At 49.5% G+C, this 22,238-nt stretch overlaps 1 protein-coding gene across 1 annotated transcript in view; it reads left to right on the forward strand.

Moving 5' to 3' along the window:
- The window catches only part of MAPKAPK2 (MAPK activated protein kinase 2), a 44,672-nt gene extending 31,564 nt beyond the window's left edge, over window positions 1-13,108 (forward strand). The window contains exons 2-10 of the mRNA XM_016129236.2: window positions 7,751-7,890; window positions 8,079-8,143; window positions 8,423-8,502; window positions 9,009-9,135; window positions 9,751-9,826; window positions 10,227-10,351; window positions 10,627-10,712; window positions 10,830-10,910; window positions 11,454-13,108. Of these exons, the coding sequence (XP_015984722.1) occupies window positions 7,751-7,890; window positions 8,079-8,143; window positions 8,423-8,502; window positions 9,009-9,135; window positions 9,751-9,826; window positions 10,227-10,351; window positions 10,627-10,712; window positions 10,830-10,910; window positions 11,454-11,597 (924 nt within the window). The 3' untranslated portion in view covers window positions 11,598-13,108. The remainder of the gene's footprint in view (window positions 1-7,750; window positions 7,891-8,078; window positions 8,144-8,422; window positions 8,503-9,008; window positions 9,136-9,750; window positions 9,827-10,226; window positions 10,352-10,626; window positions 10,713-10,829; window positions 10,911-11,453) is intronic.
- The last annotated feature ends 9,130 nt before the right edge of the window (window positions 13,109-22,238 follow it).

Below are 22,238 nucleotides of genomic sequence, written 5' to 3' on the forward strand. Positions count from 1 at the left end.
TGGTAATTTGGGGTCTTGGTTGTATTGTCCAGGAAGATGCCAGGCCTCTATGTCAACTGAGGTGCCCTCGTATTTAGAGTTGCACCAGGTCCTTCCTGCTGTGGCCAGTATGGGATCCCCGTCCCTCCTCATCTCCTTCTTTAGCAGGAAGGTTGGCTTGGGGCACATATAACTGTGTCATTGTCAGGCCAAAGGTCAAGTTAAGAACTGAGGCAAACTGCACTTTTAACTCTAAACCCCTCGACTTAATTAAAAAAAAAAACAAACATGCAGATGGCAAAGATTTAAATGATAGAAAGATATAAAATGAAAAAAGGGGCAAAAATACAAGCTTCTCTTTGGTACCTACTCCCTGGTAGTCAGCACTGTTAACATTTTTTAGGGATGGTAAATTTCTCCAGAAAAATTACCCACAAGTCCATATATCTTCTCACTTTTGTCTTAAAAAATGAACAAAACGACAACAATAAAAACATCCAAACGAGATTACATTTTACATTTCGTTCGGCACTTTATTTTTGGAAATTTAAAAAGCACGCAAAAGAGAAAAATGTCACTTATCTTACTACCATTAATAATTAACCACTAATTAACCTTTTGGTGTATTTGCTTCTTGTCTTACTATACTTTAAAAGTTACTTTAAAAGTTAGTTGTGTAATGCTAATGCAGTTCCATTAAAAAATCAGAACATTAATGATGAAGCTAAACAGCATCCTGTCCCTTGTCTGCTTGTCTGCTTAGCAACACTCTCTTCTCCGCATAGCGGTGGTGACGGCCTGGCCCACTGTCACAAGGCCCTATAATATTCTGTGTGTTTGCTGCCATTCATCTGACCAGCTCCATTTGGGTTGTCACTGTTGATTTTTTTGCCATTAAAATGCTTTAGGAACACATTTGTAGGATGATTTCCTAGCTGAGTAGTTACTGGGTCCAGGTTTGAACATTTACGATTTTGATAGACATGACCAAATTCTCTAAAACTATGCTAGTTTATATGCCTACTGATTATATGAGAGAGTGCCTTTTCCTCCTCACATCTTTTCATAAACCCAGGAGTTTTATTTTGTTTTGTTTTGGTCAAACAAAGAAATTTTGCTGTGCTGGTGAAATGATTACCATTGTTTTTATAAACTTTTTTTTTTTTTTAAACAAGTTACATGAAGCATCTTCTGTTTGGCAATCTGTTTGTCTTTAAACTGTTCTTATTCTTCATTGCTTCTTATATTGGATTGTTAATCTTTTGTAGTTGATTTACCAGAGTTAAGTTAGCCTTTTGTCCATCGTGTGTTGTAAATATTTTTTACAATTGTCACTGCAGTGTGACTTTTAAGATTGTGACTTTTAAGGCTCTTGCCCTTTGTTTTGAACCTCAGTCTTCTGTGGCTGCCTCAAGAAGCTCCCATGAGGGGGAGGGTGGGGAACCACAGGGAAGGTCACCCTCATCTTTTGGGCGGTGTGGCTGGGTTGTTTTAAGGCTTTTGGTACTTAATTTCCCATTGTAAGTTTTAGCTTTGTTTTGGGTAATGAAAGTAAGTAACAATTAGAGGCTTTTACCCTCAGCCAAGTGTCTGGGAATGAGTGCCAGTGTGAGGAGCCTCAGTGATGTACTTGTGTTTCTTTTGTTTTGGTGACCTTATAAGATTATAAAAATTTGCCGTCAGACTTATGTTTAGATCGGTTTCCAGGGGAGGACCACCAGTTGCTCCTTCCTGAATTCCGGAGCAGGGTGTACTTTCTGCCCCTCAATAGATGTAGAGGAAAACCGCTATTCAAACCAAACCTGTCTGTCATCTCTTATGTCCCTGAGCTGGGCTCGATGAAGAGAGACACGTGACCCATCTCTCCAGCCTTTCAGCAGAATCCCCCTCTCCACCGCTGCTGCTCCGTGGCAGCCCCCTAGTTATTTCCTCTGCAGCACAAATCGCAGTGTGCAATTAAACAATTTTAAATTGTTTATTTTGTACTTCATGCATTACAATGGGAGCCCCATGGGGCCCAGGCCTTATTGTTGTGTATCCCAGTACCTTCCAAACCAGTGTGTGGCACATACTGGGCACTCTGGGTTTTTGACGAGTGATGACATTCTGGGAAGGTGAGATCAAGTACTGCCTGTGCTGTGTGTCACCTCCCTCTTCCTGGTGCGTATGTCTACGTGTATGTACACGGTGTATGTGTATATATGTATTTGTGTGTATGTATGCATACATGCATGCAGATATAAATAAATGTACACATAGCACTGTACTGTACATAAGGCTTTGTAACTCGTTTTTCACTTACTATTAGATACTTTCTGATAAATAAATTTAAGGAAACAACAGGTTGGGATTTGTGCTGCAAAAGCAAAAAGTAGAGTGCTGCCACCGACTGACATGATGGTGCCTGAGGAGCTGATAGACACACTTAAAAATCCATGTTCCATTAAATGCTCTTCTACAACATCATTTTAAAGCTTATTGATTGTATAGACAAATCTCTGTTACTGTTGCTGGACACTCAGCTTGTTAGCCACATCTAGTTAAGGTAAACAACTATTGGGATACACACACGCACACCATTAGTAGCTTAGGGTAAAGTTCTGAAACTGCAATTTCAAGATCAACAGGTTTGCACTTTAAGGCATGTGTAGTTTTCAGTCCTCACTTTTGGTTGTTGATACAATGGATAGTCTTGGGCAGATTTTGTCCCCTTTGCCTTACCATGGGTGGTTGAAAAGGACGTTTGGGAGCAGTGAGCATGGGGTTCAAATTCCAGCCCTGCTGTGGACAAGTGGCTGAAAGGCCTTGAATTAATCATTTAGCATCGGTGAGCCTGAGTTTTGTCATAAGATAGGATGCTTCCTCCTGGGTTGGGTGTAAGGATGAGTGTGAGGGTCCCCACTTGACCTACGTAGCACCCAAGTAGCACAGAGCACTCCTGGAGGCATAGGCTCCTCTGCACGCCTCTGGTTCTGAGGCTGCCTGCTGCTTGCCGCCTGCTCTGTGCTAAAGAGGTTGCTCAAATTCGGCCCCAGCAGCAGCCTTTCTTCCCAAGCCCTCCAAAAGCATCCTGCAAAAGCATCCAGGTCAGCCCCCTTCCTGTGGCACGGATTGGAGGATGGTGTGTGACCCGACCTCCTGCTGGGAGTACAGAGGCTGTCTTGTTTAACGACGTGCATCATGGACAGACAACACACTAAGGTCCTGATTCAGACTTGCATCTCTCTTGGCACCGCATCAGTCTTGGGAAGGGATGGCTTCCTCTCTCATTACATTGCAGTCTTGCCCCCAGCTATCCAGTTTAGGTGGTGCAGGGAGGGAGATGGAGAACTCAGGGCTAGGATGCCAAAGCCTGCTCCCCTCCCAGTGTTCTGGGTCCCCTCTCTGCCTAGCGCCTGGAGCTATTAATAACACCTTAAATGAGGTGAGTGGGAATGGTATCTCAGTTGCCCACCTCAGTTGGACTCTAACAGGTGTGTGGGGGCAAAACAATAATAGCAAACACTAATGCAGTGCTTGCTATGTGCCAAGTACCAGTTAGTAATTTCCATAACGTGCATGTGTTAACTCATTTAATGTAGACAGGTACTGTTATTATCCTGTTTAACAGATAGGAAACTGAGGCACAAAGGCATTAAAAGGCATTATCTTGTCTTTATATCTGTTTTGCTGGTTCGAAGGGCTTCAGGCCCAGATTCTATCTTCCCTTTTCTCTGGTTTGGCTAGGCTTAGGATGCTGACTACTCTGGAGTCTTCTCCTGTGCCTCATGATGGCAGATTTGGTGGGGGAAGATAAGGGTGACCATGAACAGCTAGAATTCAGGTCCCATCCTGCTTCTCTCCAGGTTCTGGCAAAGGCAGAGAGATGCATAGAACTGTATTTTGGGAGAGCTCCCATGTCTTCCTTATTGCCACTGTCACCCTAGACGTTCCCCCCAGCAGTGAACTCTGTTGCCTGGTCCTTGGTCCATGCTACACTGGCCTTGCCTATTACATTGCAGTCTAGCACATCCAAAAATTAATCTTTTCTACAGTGCAAGAAAATTTCAGATGCAGACTTGGAGCGGGTAGAAAAGGCACAGTATCTGTTCCAGGTTTAGCTAGAGCTTAAAATATTTCACAATCCCTTCCAGGCATTCCTTGTCTTAAGAGCCTGCGTGACTTTTTAATGAGAAGACCCTTCCTTCAAATTCACACCCTTGGAGCTGTAGTCCTGGACCTTTGGCTTCCTTTGTCCTTGTCCATGCCAGAGATGTGAGGCCTTTCCCAGGTGACTCTCTTGGCTTCTGGCTAAACCTGCTTGTGGCCCCTGGCAGCAGCCTGGGAATCCTGTTTTCCCTCCCGTCTCTTCTCTGGCATGGAGCTCAGGCACCTCCCCGCTGTTCTTTACTTAGCCCTCTACTCCAGATTAGCACATTCTTGAGTTCCTCTCTCCAGGCTCTCCACACACCGCAGCTGTCTGCAAAGCCTCTTTGGCTCTTCATGGCTCTGCCGCATGAAGTCCGCCAGCCTGCCTGCCTGACCAATTTGAAGGTCTTGTGGTCATTGCTTGCATTGGTTTTCCTATACATTCAGGGACTTATGATAAACATGTGCCTGGATGTCAATTACCAGTCTTCATGGGAAATTCTTAATACGTTTCTCTTAGAATTGAAAAATATTACTCTTTCCAATGTGCTTATTTTGTTAAATCGAATTCAGTTTTACAGATGAGAAAACCTTTTCCAGAAGTGTAGATTGGCTTCCCTGCCTGATACAGGCTGGGGAGTTCAGAACTGGGATGCGAGTTTGGTGTGTTTCCCAAGGCTAGATTTGTTGTACCGGGTACGTCTGGCTCCTCTACCAGATGAAGAATTGTGTATAAGCCTGGAGGTGGAATGTGAGCCCAGGCTTTCTGACTGCAATTCTCTTTTGCCTGAGGCTGGACACTCTTACAGTGTCTAAGGGAAAACAAAACAAAACAGAACTTTGAGTGTGTGCTCTGGGTTCCTGAGGGGCTGAGGGGCATGAACTTGGATTTGGGCTTTGTTGCATCCTCATTTAGTACAGATCTGGTTGGTTCAAGCATAGAACTGGTTCTCAGGTGGTGGTCACTAGGCTATAGACGGAAACCCAGCCTACAGTGATGCTGGTGACCTGTGCTGGCTGCATCACGTGTTCCAGCCTCAACACAGACATGACGGGGAGACTCCTGTGCTATGGCAGCTGTGCTGCTAGTTCAGTGATGAGCACCTGTCTAATAACAAAGTACTCTTAGAGGTGTTATTTCATTAGCTGCTTATAATGGCTTTAGAAGGGAGGGAGCCAGGCAGGTATTATCTCTGCCCCCCAACATATCAATGTAAAACGGGCAAAGAAAGGTAAGGACCTTTCTAAGGTTATGCAACCAGAAATTGATAAAATTCCAGGCCTGGGCTGTGTTTTTTCCTGATTGTAAATCCGTAAACTCATGTTGCCTCTGAGTAAATCTGACAACTTTTCGTTTCTTCCTTTCTGGGCCTCAGTTCCTGTGTGCCTGTAGGGGGCGATAGAGGTCTTTCCTGTTTGTCTGCTCAGAACTTTTGCTCCTGAACACTTAGAACTTATCAGTCTTACAGCACATTATCTTAGTGGGTTATAAACATTTTCTATGTGTCTATCTCCCTTATGTACTCCCCACTCCTAGCCTGAATTCTTTCAGCTCAGGACCCTTCTATTTGATCTTGACATCCAGCGCAACGTGTGACCCATAGTAGGAGCTCAGTAAATGCTTGTGGAATTAAGTTACATGCACATGAAATCAGACATTTCCTCGTCCTACTCCTCACAAAACTTGGGGAAGGAAAATAAACTTTTTTCCTGGTCTATCCAAATGAATGAAGTTAAGCAGGGCAGAACTCAGCACCTGTGAGTGCCCTCAGATGGCCACTAGGTGGCAGTGTGACCACATGGGGACCTTGCTTCCTGCCTGCCCTCTAGGAGGCTGAATTAACAGGGTGCCTGTTTGGGGCTTGCCTCTGCCAGGATAGTATGCAACTGGCGGTGGGTCTGAGACTGACAAGTCTCAGCCTCCACTCCTCTAAAAAGCTTTGTGGCATGGTAGAAAAAGCTGGGCTTTGCAATCCACCAGGCCTGGATTCCAACCCTGGCTCTGCCTTCCCCCGGATTCTGAGCCTGGGACACAGTGCTTCCTCATCCTGTAAAATGGCAACTGTTGTACAGTTAGAAAAAGTCGAGTATATCATGGGCCACAGCATAAATGAATGCTAGTTATATTGTTGGAAATTACCTTGTTCGCCTTTCACTGCCCTCTGTAACCCGGCTCCATGCTGGCCATCTTATCTTACTTACCAAGCTTCATGTACTTCCCAGCAGGTCTCTTGGCCCTCTCTGCTGCATCCCTCACTCACCCAGCTGCGCTCCATCTTGGCCCAGTTCCTGCCAGTTTCCTGTCTAGAGGCCTTCCCTTCTGCCTGTTCACTTCCTTCTTAGCCCGACTGTCCCTCACAGCCCCCACTTCTAATGTTCACAGCAGTTGGGGTGTGTGTTGTATAGGGCTAATCTTGATTCCCACAAAGTTGGTAAATCCGTAAGAGTCCTTGTATTCATTATTTTGGCATCTGTGCTGTGCACTTAGCAAGACATTCTGTAATGAGATTGACCGCTACTATTATTGAGCGCACACCAGGGACTCTGCTAGGTGTTTGGCAGAATTATTTCATTTAATCTTTACAACAAATCTATCCTGTTGTACCAACGGATATATCAGGATGCTTTTGATTCTTACCAAAAAGACTTCATGAGGGATGCTTGTTGATGTCAGCCCAGATCCAGGTAGTTGCCGTCACCTTGGTTACCTTCCTCAGTGTGTTGGTTTATTCTCTTAGGCTCCTTCCCCCTATGGCACCAAGATACCTGTCATAGTCTCAGGTGCCATATGCAGGAGGAGTGGTGTATGGTCCTTGTGCTGCCTTCCAGAGGCCTCTCAGCAGATTTCCTATAAAGTTCTTCTTGGCTAACGTTGGGTCTTAGGCTTGTTCCCAAACTAGTTATTGGTGAAGGGCCTGGAATTAATGAGACTGGCCTGGACTAGTCGAGACTCGTGAGTGATCCAGGCTCCTTTAATGCCCCTGGCCACCTGGCCCACAAGAGAAGAGAGGATATGAATGAGGCTTGGAGTTAATAATTTACTCAAGGTTGCAAACCTTGTAAGAACCAGGATTCGAACTACATCGGGCTGACTCCGAAACTATCTGTTGGTTGAATGAAGTAGACCTCAGAGGTAGAAAGACCGTTGCTTGGGATTTGATGTGCTGGGTTTGAGGGATGACAGAGGTACCTTTTCTTATAGGTTCTTGAGGCTCTTCTCTCTCTAGGCCCTGTCCATTGTTGGATTGGTGTTCCTCGTCTGTCTTTCTCCCATGCCTCCTTTACCCCTGCCTTCCAGTGCCCAACTGCTGCCTGCCTTCTCGGATAGACTTCATGCCCTTAGCTGGAACTAGTCAAGGGCTTATCTCAGGATAGCTGTTAAGGTCCCACGAAGGGTCATATTGAGGTTTCTTTTAAAGCAGATAGGGGAGCTGTAAAGCTGTATGTCAGCATTTAGGAGAAGGAGATGCTGGGGAAGATGCCAGGAGGCTTGTAGAAGGCCAGCAGTAGTGAGGAGTTCCAGGTGAGTCAGTGAGGATGTTGTCAGGCTCTTGGGCTGGGGCTTTGGAATAGGCCCACATGGGGCAGCGGGCAGCGGGCCCCTGCGGGGACTGCAGTTATTCAGGAGGCCGTTGCCTTGCAGATGCTTCAGGACTGCCCGAAGGCCCGGCGCGAGGTGGAGCTGCACTGGCGGGCCTCCCAGTGTCCACACATCGTGAGGATCGTGGACGTTTATGAGAACCTGTATGCGGGGAGGAAGTGCCTGCTGATCGTCATGGAGTGGTAAGTAGCCTTACCTGTTCTGTTCTTGGCCCAGCTTTTCCCTTCTTGCCCAGGCCCCTCACCTTCTGAGCACTGCCCAGATGTTCCCTGAAGTTTACAATGAAATGCTTGATTTTTTTTTGTGGGGAGCGATGGAGAGTGTTGGCAGGTTGTTGTGTTCCCCAGGTCTAACCGTGGCTTTGTTTCAGTTTGGATGGTGGAGAACTCTTTAGCCGAATCCAGGACCGAGGAGACCAAGCGTTCACAGAAAGAGGTAGAAAGGGTCTATTGTGGGACAGTCCTTGGGGAGGCAGGGCAGAGAGGTGTCTGAAGGGGACCCTCTGCACTGCCTGCCATCCGTGAGAGACCGGAGGCCTGCTGTCTCTCCCCGCGTCCTCGGCTGAGCCGGAGTGGCTCCTTACGTCTTGGCTTCTGGGGTGGGAGGTGGATGGAGGGAGCCCGAGGCTACATGGGGGAGGGATTAGTGTATTGAGTATTCAGACCTAAAGATGCATCTGGTGACTTTCTCTCCCGTCTTCCCTCTTCTCTACAGAAGCATCAGAAATCATGAAGAGCATCGGTGAGGCTATCCAGTATTTGCACTCAATCAACATTGCTCATCGGGACGTCAAGGTACAGCTGTTCATTATGCCCCCTGGACCACCTCGCCTGAGGTGCTACAGAGGGCCCTGGGGTCACAGCGACCCTGGGAAGGTTGCCAGAGTTGCCCTGCATCCTTGCAGCCTGGTTCCTCCTGAGGGTGGAATGGTGTGGGGTGCCATTCTCTGCTCTGGGGGGCCTGCACTCTCTGGCCAAACCCCAGAACTCAGTAGTGAAGCCTCTGTGACTATGCTAGCTTTGTGGTCCTCTGAGTCAGTACTACACAGTCACACCTTTGATTTCTCTGTCCCTGTGGCATTTGGTGCTGGTTCTCTGCATTAGCCTCTTATCTCCAAGCGCACCACGAGCTCTTGGGAGACAGGGAGCTGGTCAGATTTAGCTGACATTGTTCACAGCGTGCGGCTCACAGGGGATGGGCAGTGTTGTTGTCTGAGGAAGGAAGGAGGGTTTAGCCTTGTGATTTCTGAGGGCCCCTCACAGATTCACAGGGTTGTATTTCTCTGTCCCCCTTTCTGTAGCCTGAAAATCTCTTATACACCTCTAAAAGGCCCAACGCCATTCTGAAACTCACTGATTTTGGCTTTGCCAAAGAAACTACCAGCCACAACTCGCTGACCACTCCTTGTTATACGCCGTACTACGTGGGTGAGTATAGAGGAGGCCCACAGGCTTGTCCTTCCCCAGAGCTTTTCTCGAACCCTCCTCTTGCTGGTCTCAGAGCCTCAGGTCCAAGGAGGCTCCTGTCCTCAAGCTCCTCCTGGCTCTGTTTCTGCTGCAGCCTGGCTGAAGTGGGGCTCAATCAGAGTTAGGCTGGGATTGAGGCATCCCATAAAGTTATCTGCCTGAGATTGCGGGCACGATTTTACACACGTAGGCACTTTCCAGAGAAGAGCTGTCCTTCCGTCTGATTCTCCGTGGAGTTTAGACACAAATTTTGTTCTGCCGGTCCAGCCAACAGGTGCAGGATAAACTTTCAGAATGCGTGTGTCAAATTAAATGAACATCGTAGGCCTGAGAGGCTCTTGCAGTTCAAGAATTGTTTCGTCTTAAGATTCTAGCCCTTGGGTTCCTCTTGGAGGATGGTCTTATGTTCTCCTCCATCCCATTCCTGGGCTGGATTATGGCTGTTCTCCCACCCCCAGCTACGGTCCCATCATGATAGTCCAAAGGGTTGGAATGGGAGTGTCATCTCTGGAGAAACTGGGGTAGATCACAGTGTTCTAAGGGTCAGACCCATCCATGTTGACCTTTGGCTTGCAGCTCCAGAAGTGCTGGGCCCAGAGAAGTATGACAAGTCCTGTGACATGTGGTCCTTGGGCGTCATCATGTACATCCTGTGAGTGTGTGCTGGGGTAGGACCAGGGAGGGAGGGGGCCGGACGGACTGGGAGGAGGCATGTACCTCTCCCGGCTGAGAGGAAGAAGCAGAGGGTAGCGTGCCTCCGTTGGACGGGACAGTCCCTGGGAATCCCCTGCATGTCCCTTTCTCTCAGTGCTTAGCAGATTCTCATAGCCGAGTTGCAGGTATAAACTAGCTAATGGGCAGGAAAATGTGTGGTTTAGATACTTGGTTTGTTGGATTTCTGGGCCCGCTCCTTGACTTTGTATATTGAATCAATGAACCCCAATTTCTCTGTGACCTTTACAAGAAGAAGTCTGTTTTTCACCTTATTCCTGGTGCAGGGCCCCTAAATAATACCAGCTCTGCCCCTCTCTTCCTGCTTCCCCTCGGCTCAGGCTGTGTGGGTACCCACCCTTCTATTCCAACCATGGTCTTGCCATCTCTCCGGGCATGAAGAGTCGCATCCGAATGGGCCAGTATGAATTTCCCAACCCAGAATGGTCAGAAGTGTCGGAGGAAGGTACGGAGCCCACGTGTGCATGTCCATGCGTGTTTGTGTGCACACGTGCGGGTGTATGTGGGCATCGTCTCATGTAGGTGGTGAGCCGTGGGTCTGGCTGCCTGTGTGAAGGGCCTGTCAGGTGGGGCAGCGTGATGGTCCTCTGGGTGGCTCCGTGGGCAGTCGGCCCCCACGCGACACTCCCCCGCCCCTGGTTTCTCCCTGAAATGTGTGGGAAGGAACAGGAGACGGAGAGTGGCCCCTGAGCTGTCTCTGTCCCCTGCCCCACCCCACAGTGAAGATGCTCATCAGGAACCTGCTGAAAACAGAGCCCACTCAGAGAATGACCATCACAGAGTTTATGAACCACCCCTGGATCATGGTAAGCCTGGCAGGTTGGAGATACCTTGGCCCTGGGGATCCATCCCTTGGGACGAGGGCTTAGCCAGGACTCTGCCCTGCCCAGGTTTCCACTTGGACCCTTTTTCTCTCCCCTCAGCAATCAACGAAGGTCCCTCAAACCCCACTGCACACCAGCCGGGTCCTGAAGGAAGATAAGGAGCGGTGGGAGGACGTCAAGGTGAGGGGCCCCCTGGCCGAGCAGGGCTTGGTGAAGCAGCTCATGGGGACGCCCAAGTGTGCATGGTAGTGCTGGCCGGGGAGGGTTTAGTTCTGCATTTTCTCACCCCAGAAAATGTCTGTTAGAACAAGAACAGCGACTCCGAGCCTCTTCCCTGATCAGTTTAGGGCAGAGGATTCTGTTTCAGTCTAAACTCGGCTTGGCTGTTTCTTATAACCTCTCTACTCCCCGAGTCTCTAAAGCAACCTGAGAGGGCACCTGGCGCTATCTTCTTGTTTTGCAGATGAGAAAACTGAGGCCCAGAGAGGTGGGGGTGACCTGTCGAAGGTCACACAGCTAATGACTGGCTGGGGCAGACCAGAAGCCAGGTCTCCCGCCTCTCTGGTCAGTGGAGAGTGGTGGGAGCACTGGCCGCTGACCCAGCTCGGGGCTGAGGCTGCCGTCGGCCCGGGCCCCACTCACCAGCCTCCCTCTTCTCTCCGCCCTCATCACTGCCGTCCTGCCCTTACTCGTGTCTCTCTTGGTGTAACCCCCTCCCCCCAGGAGGAGATGACCAGTGCCTTGGCCACAATGCGTGTCGACTACGAGCAGATCAAGATAAAAAAGATTGAAGATGCGTCCAACCCTCTGCTTCTGAAGAGGCGGAAGAAAGCTCGGGCCCTAGAGACCGCGGCCCTGGCTCACTGAGCCGCTCAGCCCGTCCTGCTCCGTGGAGGACAAGCAATAACTCTCAACCTGAATATATTTTTTAAATGAAGAGACACAGAACTGTCCACTGCTGCCTCCCCTCCTCAGCTGCATGGACCCAGAGCCTCGTGAGAGGTTGAATTCTGCCTTTGATTCTGGCCGCCCCAGAGGGGGAGAGGCTGGGAGGTCGGGAGGATGTGGAGAGAAGGGAGCAAGATGCTCTTGAACCTGTGCTCATTTTGCAGTTTTATCAGTAATTTGACTTAGAACTTTTATGAAACTTCTTTTATTGTTCTTTCCCTACTCTTCCCCGCCCCCCACCCCAAGCCCTTCCTCTTGTTAAAGGGTATTTGTGGAAACTGTTATAGGGAGCGTCCCCATTACATCACCTCTGCCCATATTCCCACTATGGCCTGAGGTTGCCTCTGGCTGAAGCGTTCTCAGAGCTCAAGGCCATGGAGGGCTGAGGCCAGGATGCCACCCGCCTCCTCTGCTGGAGCCCTCAGGCATCACCAGTGCGCCAGATGGATAGGAGTGAGTGCGGTTGTGTGTTTGTGTGTGTGTGTGTGTGCGCGCACATACCTGTGATCTGTGCCTGGGACTGTGTGTTTGTGGGGCCAGGGGCAGACAGGGCTGCAGAGGGAGGGGCTCTTTTGCCTTTGGCTGACCCTGCCCGCATTGGGCCTGCCACAGTGCCCGGAAGCCTGTCTAGACTCTGAGCCGGGCCCTCCATGGCCTGCCTCTGATAGCTGGTTTCGGGAGGTGGAGAGGAGTGACTTAGGCACTGGCCCACAATCAGGAAGACTGGACCTCCTGCCCCTAGGACTCCGACTCCCCACTTAGTGCTTCCTCGTCCTCTGAGGCGCTGATCTATCAAGTTACTTCTATTTCCCCTTCCTGCCTTTATTAACCCATTCTTATTTTTCTTACATTTTTAGCCATTTCTCAGGCCTCCTTTCAGCTCATGCAGATGAGCCCGGGCAGTTTATAAGTGACACAGAGCTTCTGTGTTGTGCCCTGGCCCTGGGGCCGTCAGCCAGCTACCCCCCTGGACCAGGGCAGCACCACTTCTGTGGTCCACCCGCATGTGTCCATTGTGTGGCTTAGTGGGTGGGTGGGGCCTTCGTACCAAAGATGTCTTGACTCTGCCCCTTCCTCATTAGCCACTTCAACCACCCCCCCACCCCCCAACCCCCCGCAAACAACTTGGCTTCATGTGTCCAGGCAAGTGAGGGAGGGGGGGCTCCCTCAGTATTGCTGAGGAACAGCATGAGGAGAGGTCCTCTGTGCCATGGTGTCTTTGGAGCGGGAGTGGCAGTGATACTCCAGCGTTCATCTCCCTCAGGGCAGGGTGGCGAGGGGCACCCAGGGGCTCCTCCGGCGCGGAGGAAGGGCTCCGAGTGCCTGCAGCGCCTCCCATGTCTGATGGTGTGTCCAGCACTTAGATTGTTGTAAACTTGTTGTTTTGTATGAGCAAAATTGTCTTTACTAAACAGATTTAATAGTTGAAAGTTCTTTCTCTTCCTTCACGGGGCTCAGGCCTTCGACCTCCCACTTCTCCCGTCTGCACAGTTCCCACACATGGAGAGCCGTCTTGTGTGTTGGGAGAGCAGAGGCTGCGTGTCCTGGCAAAGGGCAGGAGAGGAGGGCAGGGCCTCCGGGGTGAGCAGGAGCCAGCGCCTGCCCTGTCGAGGGCATGGCTGGGTCGGGTCTGGCGTCCGGCCACCACCGCTGTCCTCCTTTAAGCAGGCGGGGGCACCAGTGAGGGCTAAGGAGCACGCGCCCTTTTGCCAAATACTGAACCAGGAGCCAAGGCGCTTATGATTCTTTGGCCTACTCAGCTATAGCCGGACACTGGCACCCTCAGCCTGGCGGGACTCGCTGGCTTGGGGGGTCCAAGGAGAAGAGGGTGGTGGTGATGTTCAAATCCTGGGAAAGAGACCTGGGGAGCAAGTTGGTGTAGTTCCTGAAAGTTCCACGAGGGGGCGATAGGGGCCAGGCAGAAATCAAAATACATTGCTGCTGGAAGAGGCCTCAGGGTTCATGTGACCCATTCCCCTCCACTCACAGATGAAAAGACTGAGGCCCAGAGTGGGATATTTGAGTCCCACGATGACCTGGTTTGCAGTAGGGCCTAAGGTAGAAATTGATCTACTGACTCCACTGTTCTCCCTGCCAGATGGTAAAGTGGTGCATCCTAGATAATGTCACATTTTCTCACGTGACCCTCAGAGCTGTCGGGGAGAAAGACGAGGCAGGGCAGTTATCCCTGTTTGGTGAACGAGGAAGCCAGCAGATCGGGTAAAGGAATGTGTGGAGGCCAAACGGCTAACTGATTTGGACTAGGACTTGCAATCCCAGGCCTGGGTGTCTCTGCCCTCAGACCCCATCTCCCACCTGGAGGAGAGGCCTCCTCATCCCTTCAGTCATCAGTCAGCTCATGTCCCCTCTGCCCAGGCTCGTGAATACAGGCAGCTTGGCCCCCGGTGGCCCCATGACCTCCCCTTCAAAGCTCCTGAATGGATCACTGTGGTTTGTTCCTATTTTGAAACTCCCTATCACTGTGAAACCACTGTTCAGATGAACCAGCATGAGGCTTCGCTTTCAGAGAAATCCAGTTGTCTGAGCTTATGAAGGTGTCCGCAGTGATAACTGGGGGCAGAGGAAATAAGGTTAGTAAGTAGGGAGTCGGGTGAGAAAGGTGAAGGGAATTGTCAGCACTCCGCTGTCTTTGGAGGCTGTATTTTTTGTTGCTGCCATAATACATTTTGTGATTTAGAACAACACAAATTTAGTATCTTATAGTTCTGTAAGTCAGAGGGTCTGATGAGGTCTCACTGGGCTAAAATCCAGGCCTCAGGAGAGCATTCCTTTTGGAGCCTAGGAGATTCCGTTGCCTTGTTTGTCCAGCTTCGGAGGCTTCTGCAGTCCTTGGCTTGTGGCCCTCTTCCTCCGTCTCTCTGACCCTCCCGTTGTCACTTCTCTCTGACCTAACCAGGAAGGAGTCTCATCTCCTAAGGACCAATGTGGTTATATTGGACGTGCTCAGATAATGCAGGAGGTCCTTAACTTTAATCTCAGAGTCCCTTTTGCCAAGGAAGGTAACGTGTTCACATGTCCAGGGATTAGGATACGGGCCTCTGTGTGTCGCCGCTGTGCCACAGAGGCCTGTCTTCCCGCCTTCTCATCCTCTTGCCCCGCACTTTGATGCTGTGTTTTGCTTCCTCCTCTGTCAGCCCAGCTCAGGACACTTTTGTGGCCAGTGAGACTCGGCCTGGAGCTGGCATTCAGAGAAGATGGCTGGGGTGAGGGGCCAGGAGGGCCCAGCTGGGCCAGTGGGGCCTGGCCACGCTTTCCCACTCTCCCCATGCCCTGACCTTATGTGCTGGCTGGCCCTGTGATGCCTGGTCTCTAGGATGAATCTAACCTCTTTCTGCTAAACCCCCAGATGGGATGGAGATGGAACTATTGTACCTAAAGGCAGATGCTGGCTTGCATGACTGCAGGGGCGCCAGGAAGTGATTCTCAAACACCCTTAAGTGGTGTGAGATGTAAACAGGGTTTATGGACACTTGTAGGCACCTTCTGAGAACTGATACCCATGCATCAGTATTCTCCGTGATCTCTTCACCTCCAAGGTAGTCAGCCTAGCCTCTGATTTACCTGTGAGGAAACAACCTCAGAGGAGAGAAAAACTTTCCCAGGCCTTACATCTAAGCAGAAGTGAATGACATATCTCCTGCTTCCAAGTTTGGAGTTCCTTAAGGAAGCACACTGAAGATGTGTTGATAAGGATGGGGGCAGGGTGGGGGAGGAGTGGAGACTGGATTCCTCCCCCTGAGTAGAGTTGTTTCCTTTTTTCTGCGGAAAGGGAGTGACATTCCTATGCCCTGTCGCTATTGCAAGGATTTCAAGGAGATGGTTAAAATCCTTTGTACCTTGCTAGGTCTCAGGTGGCCTTTATCACTATAGGAGTTCCACCCTCAGGTGTCTTGCCCTGCCCAGGGAAGCCCCGGTTTGGAGTGGGGCGTTTTCCAGGCGGGTCTATGCTGCTGCCCTCAGCTTGAGGGGCAGGTCTCTGAGGCTTAGGTTGAGGAGGCAGTTGGGTTGGTAAACAATAACAGTAAATTTGGGGTTTTCCTTTGGCTGGGTTTGTGACAGGAAATGCGGAGGACTGTGAATTACAAGTGGGTACAGTGGGTAGGTCCGGTGTGAAGGAAATTCAAATATTCAAGAGAGGCAGGCGGGGCTGGCGAGGCTGGGGAAAGTGGCTGCCCTGTCCACTGGTGAATGTAAACAAACCTGCTGGTCACCCCCAGGTGGGCCAGAATGGGAATGGAGGAGGCTTTGGGGTGCACCCTCAGCCCTGGAAATGTAGCCCCTCCTTGGCTCTATCTCTTGAAGCCCAAGTTTGGGGTCCCCAGCCACCCTGGGGGGAATCTAGCTGAGTTTAGGAGTAACCACTCATTTGGAAGAGATACCAGTTTCCAGCTCTAGGGGGACATTTGGTGAATTTATCTAGCTTTCTCCTGCACTCAATTAGACCCACACGAAGAGACCACCCAACAAACTAAGTCACTAACTACCCAAGCACTTAGCGTATTCCTCACACCTTGGGAAAGACAAGTGTAAGACCTAATTCCTGTTCAGTCCCTGACTAGTGACGTACGAAACAGGTTTGGCAGCGAGAGGCCTGTCTTTCTCCATATCCACAGGATGGACACGCTTTGTAGTCTGAATCTATTTGAAACTGCTGAGACACTGAGGGGTGTGTCATCCAAGCCCAGGTGGCCCAGGGGATCTTCCTAGGGCCCTAGACGTTTTGAGACTGGAGAGATGAATGGGTTGAAAGAAGCGTGCCCCGGGGGCTGCACCCTCTGGACGAAGCTGGGGATGACATCGGTCCTCCCTCAGCCCGGACGTGTGAGGCCTACGCGCAGCCACGGCAAGACTTTGAGAGGTGGAAGCGCTGTTAGTGGGTGTGCCGCGGTTGGGCCGAGCTCCTTGGGGCCACGCTTCGAGCCGGTTGGTACTCTGGCCTCCTGGGCCAGAGCTGCTCTTTGAGAAGACTTTCCCTACAAGGGTAAAGATGTCATGGTATTCAGCTCATCTTGAGCACCTACTATGTGCAACGCCCAGTGTCCAGGATGTTGGAGTGACGTGGATGAGTAAGAAGTGGGTCTGTCCCTCAGGGGGCTCAGTCTGGAGGAGCAGATCGCCCTGGCATCTGAGGACAGTTTTGATGGTAGAAAATGAGGGAGCCGCACGGGGGAGGTTTTCCCACTGGGCCAGTGTCTTCCTCCTCTGAGTCTCGGTTCACCTGTTCTGCCTTCTGGTCTGAACAGCTGTCTGCTCAGCTCTTCAGTTTGACCTTTAACCCCCGACGGTTCTGCGTATGGGAAATCCGATTTACCCTCCTCAGGGGCATTCTTGGTGTTTTCCGTTCATTTTCTCTTGTCAGCCCCTCCAACCTGGATTCCCCTCATTCACCAGGTTTATTTCTCCAAAACCAAAATTTGGGAAAATATGTCTGATGGGGATTTCCCCATCCATTCGTTTTTCAAGAAGCCTTATGAAGTTATACCTTAAATTTAGATCACATTCAGTTATACAACTTACAAATCACTGGAGAAAAGAGTGATGTTATATGAAATTGGGGGCAGGGGTCCTTCTGGAAAATCAGGATGAATGGTTGTCAGGACTTCCTTTCTCCTCTCACTAAAAAGCTGTGGCTCTGCCGTCCCTGGTCCTCACGGTCCTTACACCTCTCAGTATATTAAGCATGGGAGCATCTCTGTTACAAAAACAAGTTTTAGTGTGCCCAAGCTTCCACACTTTTTTTTTTTTTTGCACACCAACATCTTCAACCCAGGGTTATCTTGAATGTACATCCATCCACTGGAGGGAATAGTTCCTGCTCTTAGGGAAGTTTCCGCCCAAAGCCTCTGGCCAAGGAGGTCTTGGCTGTCAAACCTGCAGGATTCCAGGTGGGGCTTGGGGCAAGCGGTGCTTCGGAGAGGCCCTGGGATCTGAGAGGCATTGAACTGCCATGCAAATGAATTGTTTTGCATAACTTTCTTGCTCTAAGGGACAGTGAAGTTTCCTACCCCATCCTACACGCCTGCCAGGATTTGCAAGTGAAATACTGGAACTGGCTTTCCCCTTTTTCATTGTCCTCTCCTCCTAGGTCCTTTTCTGGATTTTATTTCAGTCCCTCAGGTGCCTTGTGACCAAATTCTGATCTTAACCTCTCTGATCCTAGGGGAGGAGTATTCCTGGGCTCTGAGATGCAAAGTATCTGCAAAGGTTATGCAAATGAACCCTTAGTCTGGGTGGCTCTGGCCTGAGTCTAGGCCAGTTGCTAGCTCAGGCTACTGCTTGTCTGAAGCCATGTGAACCTTGATCTGGGCCCTGCCTCAATCTCTGTAGCTGTGGGCTTCTTCATCAAATAGCTAGAGCTTCCCCGGGCTACGAGGCCTCAAGTTTCAGAATGAGCTCAGTTCTCCCAGCCCTTTTCTCTAACTTCAGACCTGTGGTTCTGAATTCACCAGTTGGAGGTTTGCTTTTCAAAGAAACCAGATCTCATCTGAATCTGAGACCAGAGACATTGGTAGCCTGCGGTTCACGGACAGCTGGTGTCTGCAGTAAGACCTGGAGGGGACTATGAGTTCTGCTGTCTCCTTTTCTGGTCAGAAACCTGTTCTAAGGAAACAGCCCTTATTGTGAGACTCTAGCTTTACCTCTCACCTCACCCACCCATGGTGAGAACGAGAACAGGCCATTCTCTGAGTTGGTCTGCAAGAGGAAGAGATTAGGGAGATCCAGTCTGATCAATTTTCTATTAATTTCTCTACATACGTCTATGCTTATAAACCTACATGAGAAATTTCTTTGAAGGTTATAACAAGTATAAGCAGAATAATTAGACCTATTCTGCAATTTGCTTTTTAAAAAAGTTGGGGTGAAATATACATAAAATTTACCACTGTATTTTTCAGTATAGAGTTCAGTAGTGTTAAGTATACTCACAGCGTTGTGCAGTCTCCAGAAAAAAACAGCTTGGTTTTTTAATTCAGCACATCTTAGTGAATGTCCATGTCAGAACTAAGAATCATGATATTCTTTTTTTTAAAACAGCTGCAGAGTATTCCACAGCATAGATGTCCCATGATTTATTTAACTATCTTCTATGGGTGGCTATTTCATTAATTTCCATTTTTTTTTTTACTATTAGTATTAATGTTGCAAACATCTTATACAATGTGTTTGTGTACATTTTAAGGATTTTTGTAGGACAGATTCCTAGAAGTGGAATAGTTAGAGCAAAGTGTGTATAGGGTTTTGGTCTTGGTAGGCACTGCCCAAGAGACTGGCAGTTTGTGAATGAATACACTTTGCATATAGCTTTCTGAATTGAGAAGCCCATGAGAGGATTGGCTGTCAGCAGTGCGGCAATATGGGGGTAAAATAAGTCAGCTGAGAATAAGAGGACATTTGAAGCACTTCCCCAAACATAAATGCATGCCCTTGATAGTATCGTGGGTGACTGGAAAAATCAGATCTGGAGCGGGCGAGGGGATTCCTTCAACTTCTCCCCGCTTCTGCAACTCTGCTCACTAAATTATAGTTATTTGCATATTTTTTGGGTGTGTAGGCAGAGTGGCTCAAAGACAAATCTGAGGTTCAGCCTCGTTCAGCCTTCTATGGGTGCTTGGCCTTGTGCAGGTTACTTGGCCTGCTTCTCAGACTGGGGCGTGAGTGTCCCTAGTAGGAATACCAAGGAGACGACTGTGCACATGACTCAGATGTGAGACTGAGAGGCCAGTGCTGTGAGAAAGGCCCAGAGCTCCATGGGAAGTTACTGGGGAAGGGTCCCCTCTGATTAGCGAGAACAGAGAAGGACACATGGCGGAGGAGGTGCTTCTGACTCAGGCTTGTAGGTGTTGTGGGGAGCACAGGAGACATGCAAGGATTTTTTTCTTATTAGTTGCTGAATCACATTTTACCTCTAAAACCCTTTGTGGGATGCTGATGGTGTGCCCAGTCCTCTGCCGATTGCTGAGTTTGAGGAATGAGGCCCGTGATGTGCCTGTCAATAAATAGCTCAGATGCACTGGGCACAGAGAAAGCTTTGGAATTGTAGTAAACTTGGGTTCAAACTGTGGGCAGGTGACTTGACCTCTGAGCCTGAGTTTACCAACAAGTATGACAGGGATAATAACTATGGAACCTCACAATTATTAGAATTTTTATTATAATCATATATACTTATAACTATAATCAGTATATAATATATAATGATAACTTTATTTTATTATGTAAATGTGATTCAATGAATCATTATTAATTATATTTAGGATAATTAATTCATGACTTGACGATGACGCACCTCTCAGTCCTCCGTTCCAGCCTCATCGTCCCGGGTCCCCAGCGGCTGTGCTCTCAGATTCGTTGCTGCATCTGTGCTAAGGCCATGCTTCTTTCGCCTGCTCCCTGGGTGACTGGGCGCAGCAGGGATGTTGAGCACATCTGTTCCTGGGGTGACCATGACTCTAGTAACAGTGACTCTGGCTGGAGGCTTGCCTGGCAGAGTGGGCTACCCCGCGTGCGCTCCCTGGGCTCCTGACCGCTTTTCTCCTCAGCGGGGTCAGGCATGGTCCGATGGTGCTCCCAGCCCAGCCCGGCTCCCCGCTGTTTTCTCTCATAAAGACTTGCCCCTCATAAAACCGTTGCATGTTTAATCCCTTTTTCATATCTGCTTCTCAGAGGACCCAGACAAGCATGACATTTCTTACCCTTATAGGGTTGTTTCAAGGAACCAATGAGAAATCATGTACAAGCCTAAGTATATGCCTGGCATGTGGTTAGCACCCATTATCATATATCAGAATAAGCAGACTTATTGTACCAGGGTGAGCAGGTTGATTTAACTAAAAAGGAGAGTTTGGGTTTAGGAATCAAGCAATGTGTCTTCTTTCTGACCCTCCGCTGTTCTATTTTCTCCTGGGTTCTCTGTTCTCCCTGCCCCTGCCCTTGCTGTCCCCCACCCCCACCCGACATATGTCCTCCTTTTTATAACTGGCACTTGTCCCTGTGGGCGTCCTGGGTTGGCCCCTGATTGCTCTCTGCCTGGGTTAAGGTGATAGCCACTGTGAGGCTTTGGTTGAGGAACGAGGTGGCTAAGGGTCTGCCACAGGCATATTCGGGCCCACTGGACTTGTGGCTCTTTAGCCCGGCAGAGAGGCCCCCGCCCATGCTGGGATGTGGACTTGCTGAGAGGCAGTGTGAATAGCTGGATGGGTCACTGGGTGGATGTTAGCCGCTGGGGGTGGTGGGGGCCAAGGGAGGCTGATGGGAAGACAGTGTGCCTTCCGAGTCAAACAGGGGCCATGAGAAGAGAGGGTGAGTCACAGGGTTTCTCTTAAAACCCCATGCCCCTGGTATCTAGAATGAGCTGAGAAAGGGGCCCGCCAGCCCCTGCCCCGGCCCCAGTTCTAAGAATGTGTCCCCTTTCCTCCCCTCCCACAGTTGCCAAAATTAATCAGGCCCCTGACTTGGGGGTATGGGTCTCTTCTCTTAGAAGAATTTGGCAAAGAAAACCACTGAATTATATCCCAGTAAATGAGGTTGCAGAGATTACAGCTGATTGGGAGGAAATGTGAGAGCAGCTGCCTAGTTTGGGTTTTAGAACCTGGCTTTTTCTGCTCACACCAGCAAAGAAAATGTGTCTTGAGTGATATAGGAGAGGCTGCGTGGTGTGGTGCCACTTGCCTGCTCAAGGCCCTCAATCTTTGTAAGCCTCGATTTCCCATTAGTAAAACGGTGATGGGAGAGTATCTTCGTCATCGTGTTTACATGAGAATAATTAGCCGATCAGTGTAAACTCCTGGCCCAGTTCCTGGCGCATGTGTTTGGAAGCCCAGTGAAGAAACTTCCCAGTGCGGCTCAGAGAAGAACCCTGGGCCCCTTCGTGACCTTGTCTTCTTCCGTTTTGGATTTTGACCTCCAACCACCCTATGAGGTAGTGGTATTATCATCCTCATTTCATACATCTGCAAACTGAGGCTCAGCTTGGTTAAGTACCAAGTAGACAGTTCTTTGTAGTGTGGGACGCTGTTGTTCAGCAGGAGGCGAGAGCCTGATGGAACACCCCTCCAAGGCACAGAGGAGGCAGAGAACATCTTCGAGGCTCAGAGAGGCTCAAGGCCCCTTGTCAGGGACCAAACTGCAGTTTAGGGGCCTACAGCACTCATGGACCAGAAGGGCCGGGACGACGCGGCATTGGCCACTCCTCGCCCCCGCCACTCACGATGGACCACTCCTCTTCCGGATAGTGCACAACTCATTTCCTTTAAATTTTGTTCATGGGTCACTTTTTCAATGACTCCTGCCCTTATCGCTCTATGTAAAACTATTCTCCCACTGTGGACTCCTCACTCTGGGTACTCTTTGTTCCCCTTCACAGCTTTATTTTTTCAAAATCATTTTTATTGACGTATGATGTCTATACAGAAAGTTACCTAATTTTTTCCCCATAGACCCAATCACTTGACAATCTCTATAATTTACTTATTTATAATGACTGGGGTGTACATTCCACAGGGCAGTGTCTGCTTTATTTATTGCTACATCCTTGTGTCT

The sequence above is a fragment of the Rousettus aegyptiacus genome, unplaced genomic scaffold (assembly GCF_014176215.1).
Source record: "Rousettus aegyptiacus isolate mRouAeg1 unplaced genomic scaffold, mRouAeg1.p scaffold_m13_p_17, whole genome shotgun sequence".
Taxonomy (NCBI): Eukaryota; Metazoa; Chordata; class Mammalia; order Chiroptera; family Pteropodidae; genus Rousettus; species Rousettus aegyptiacus.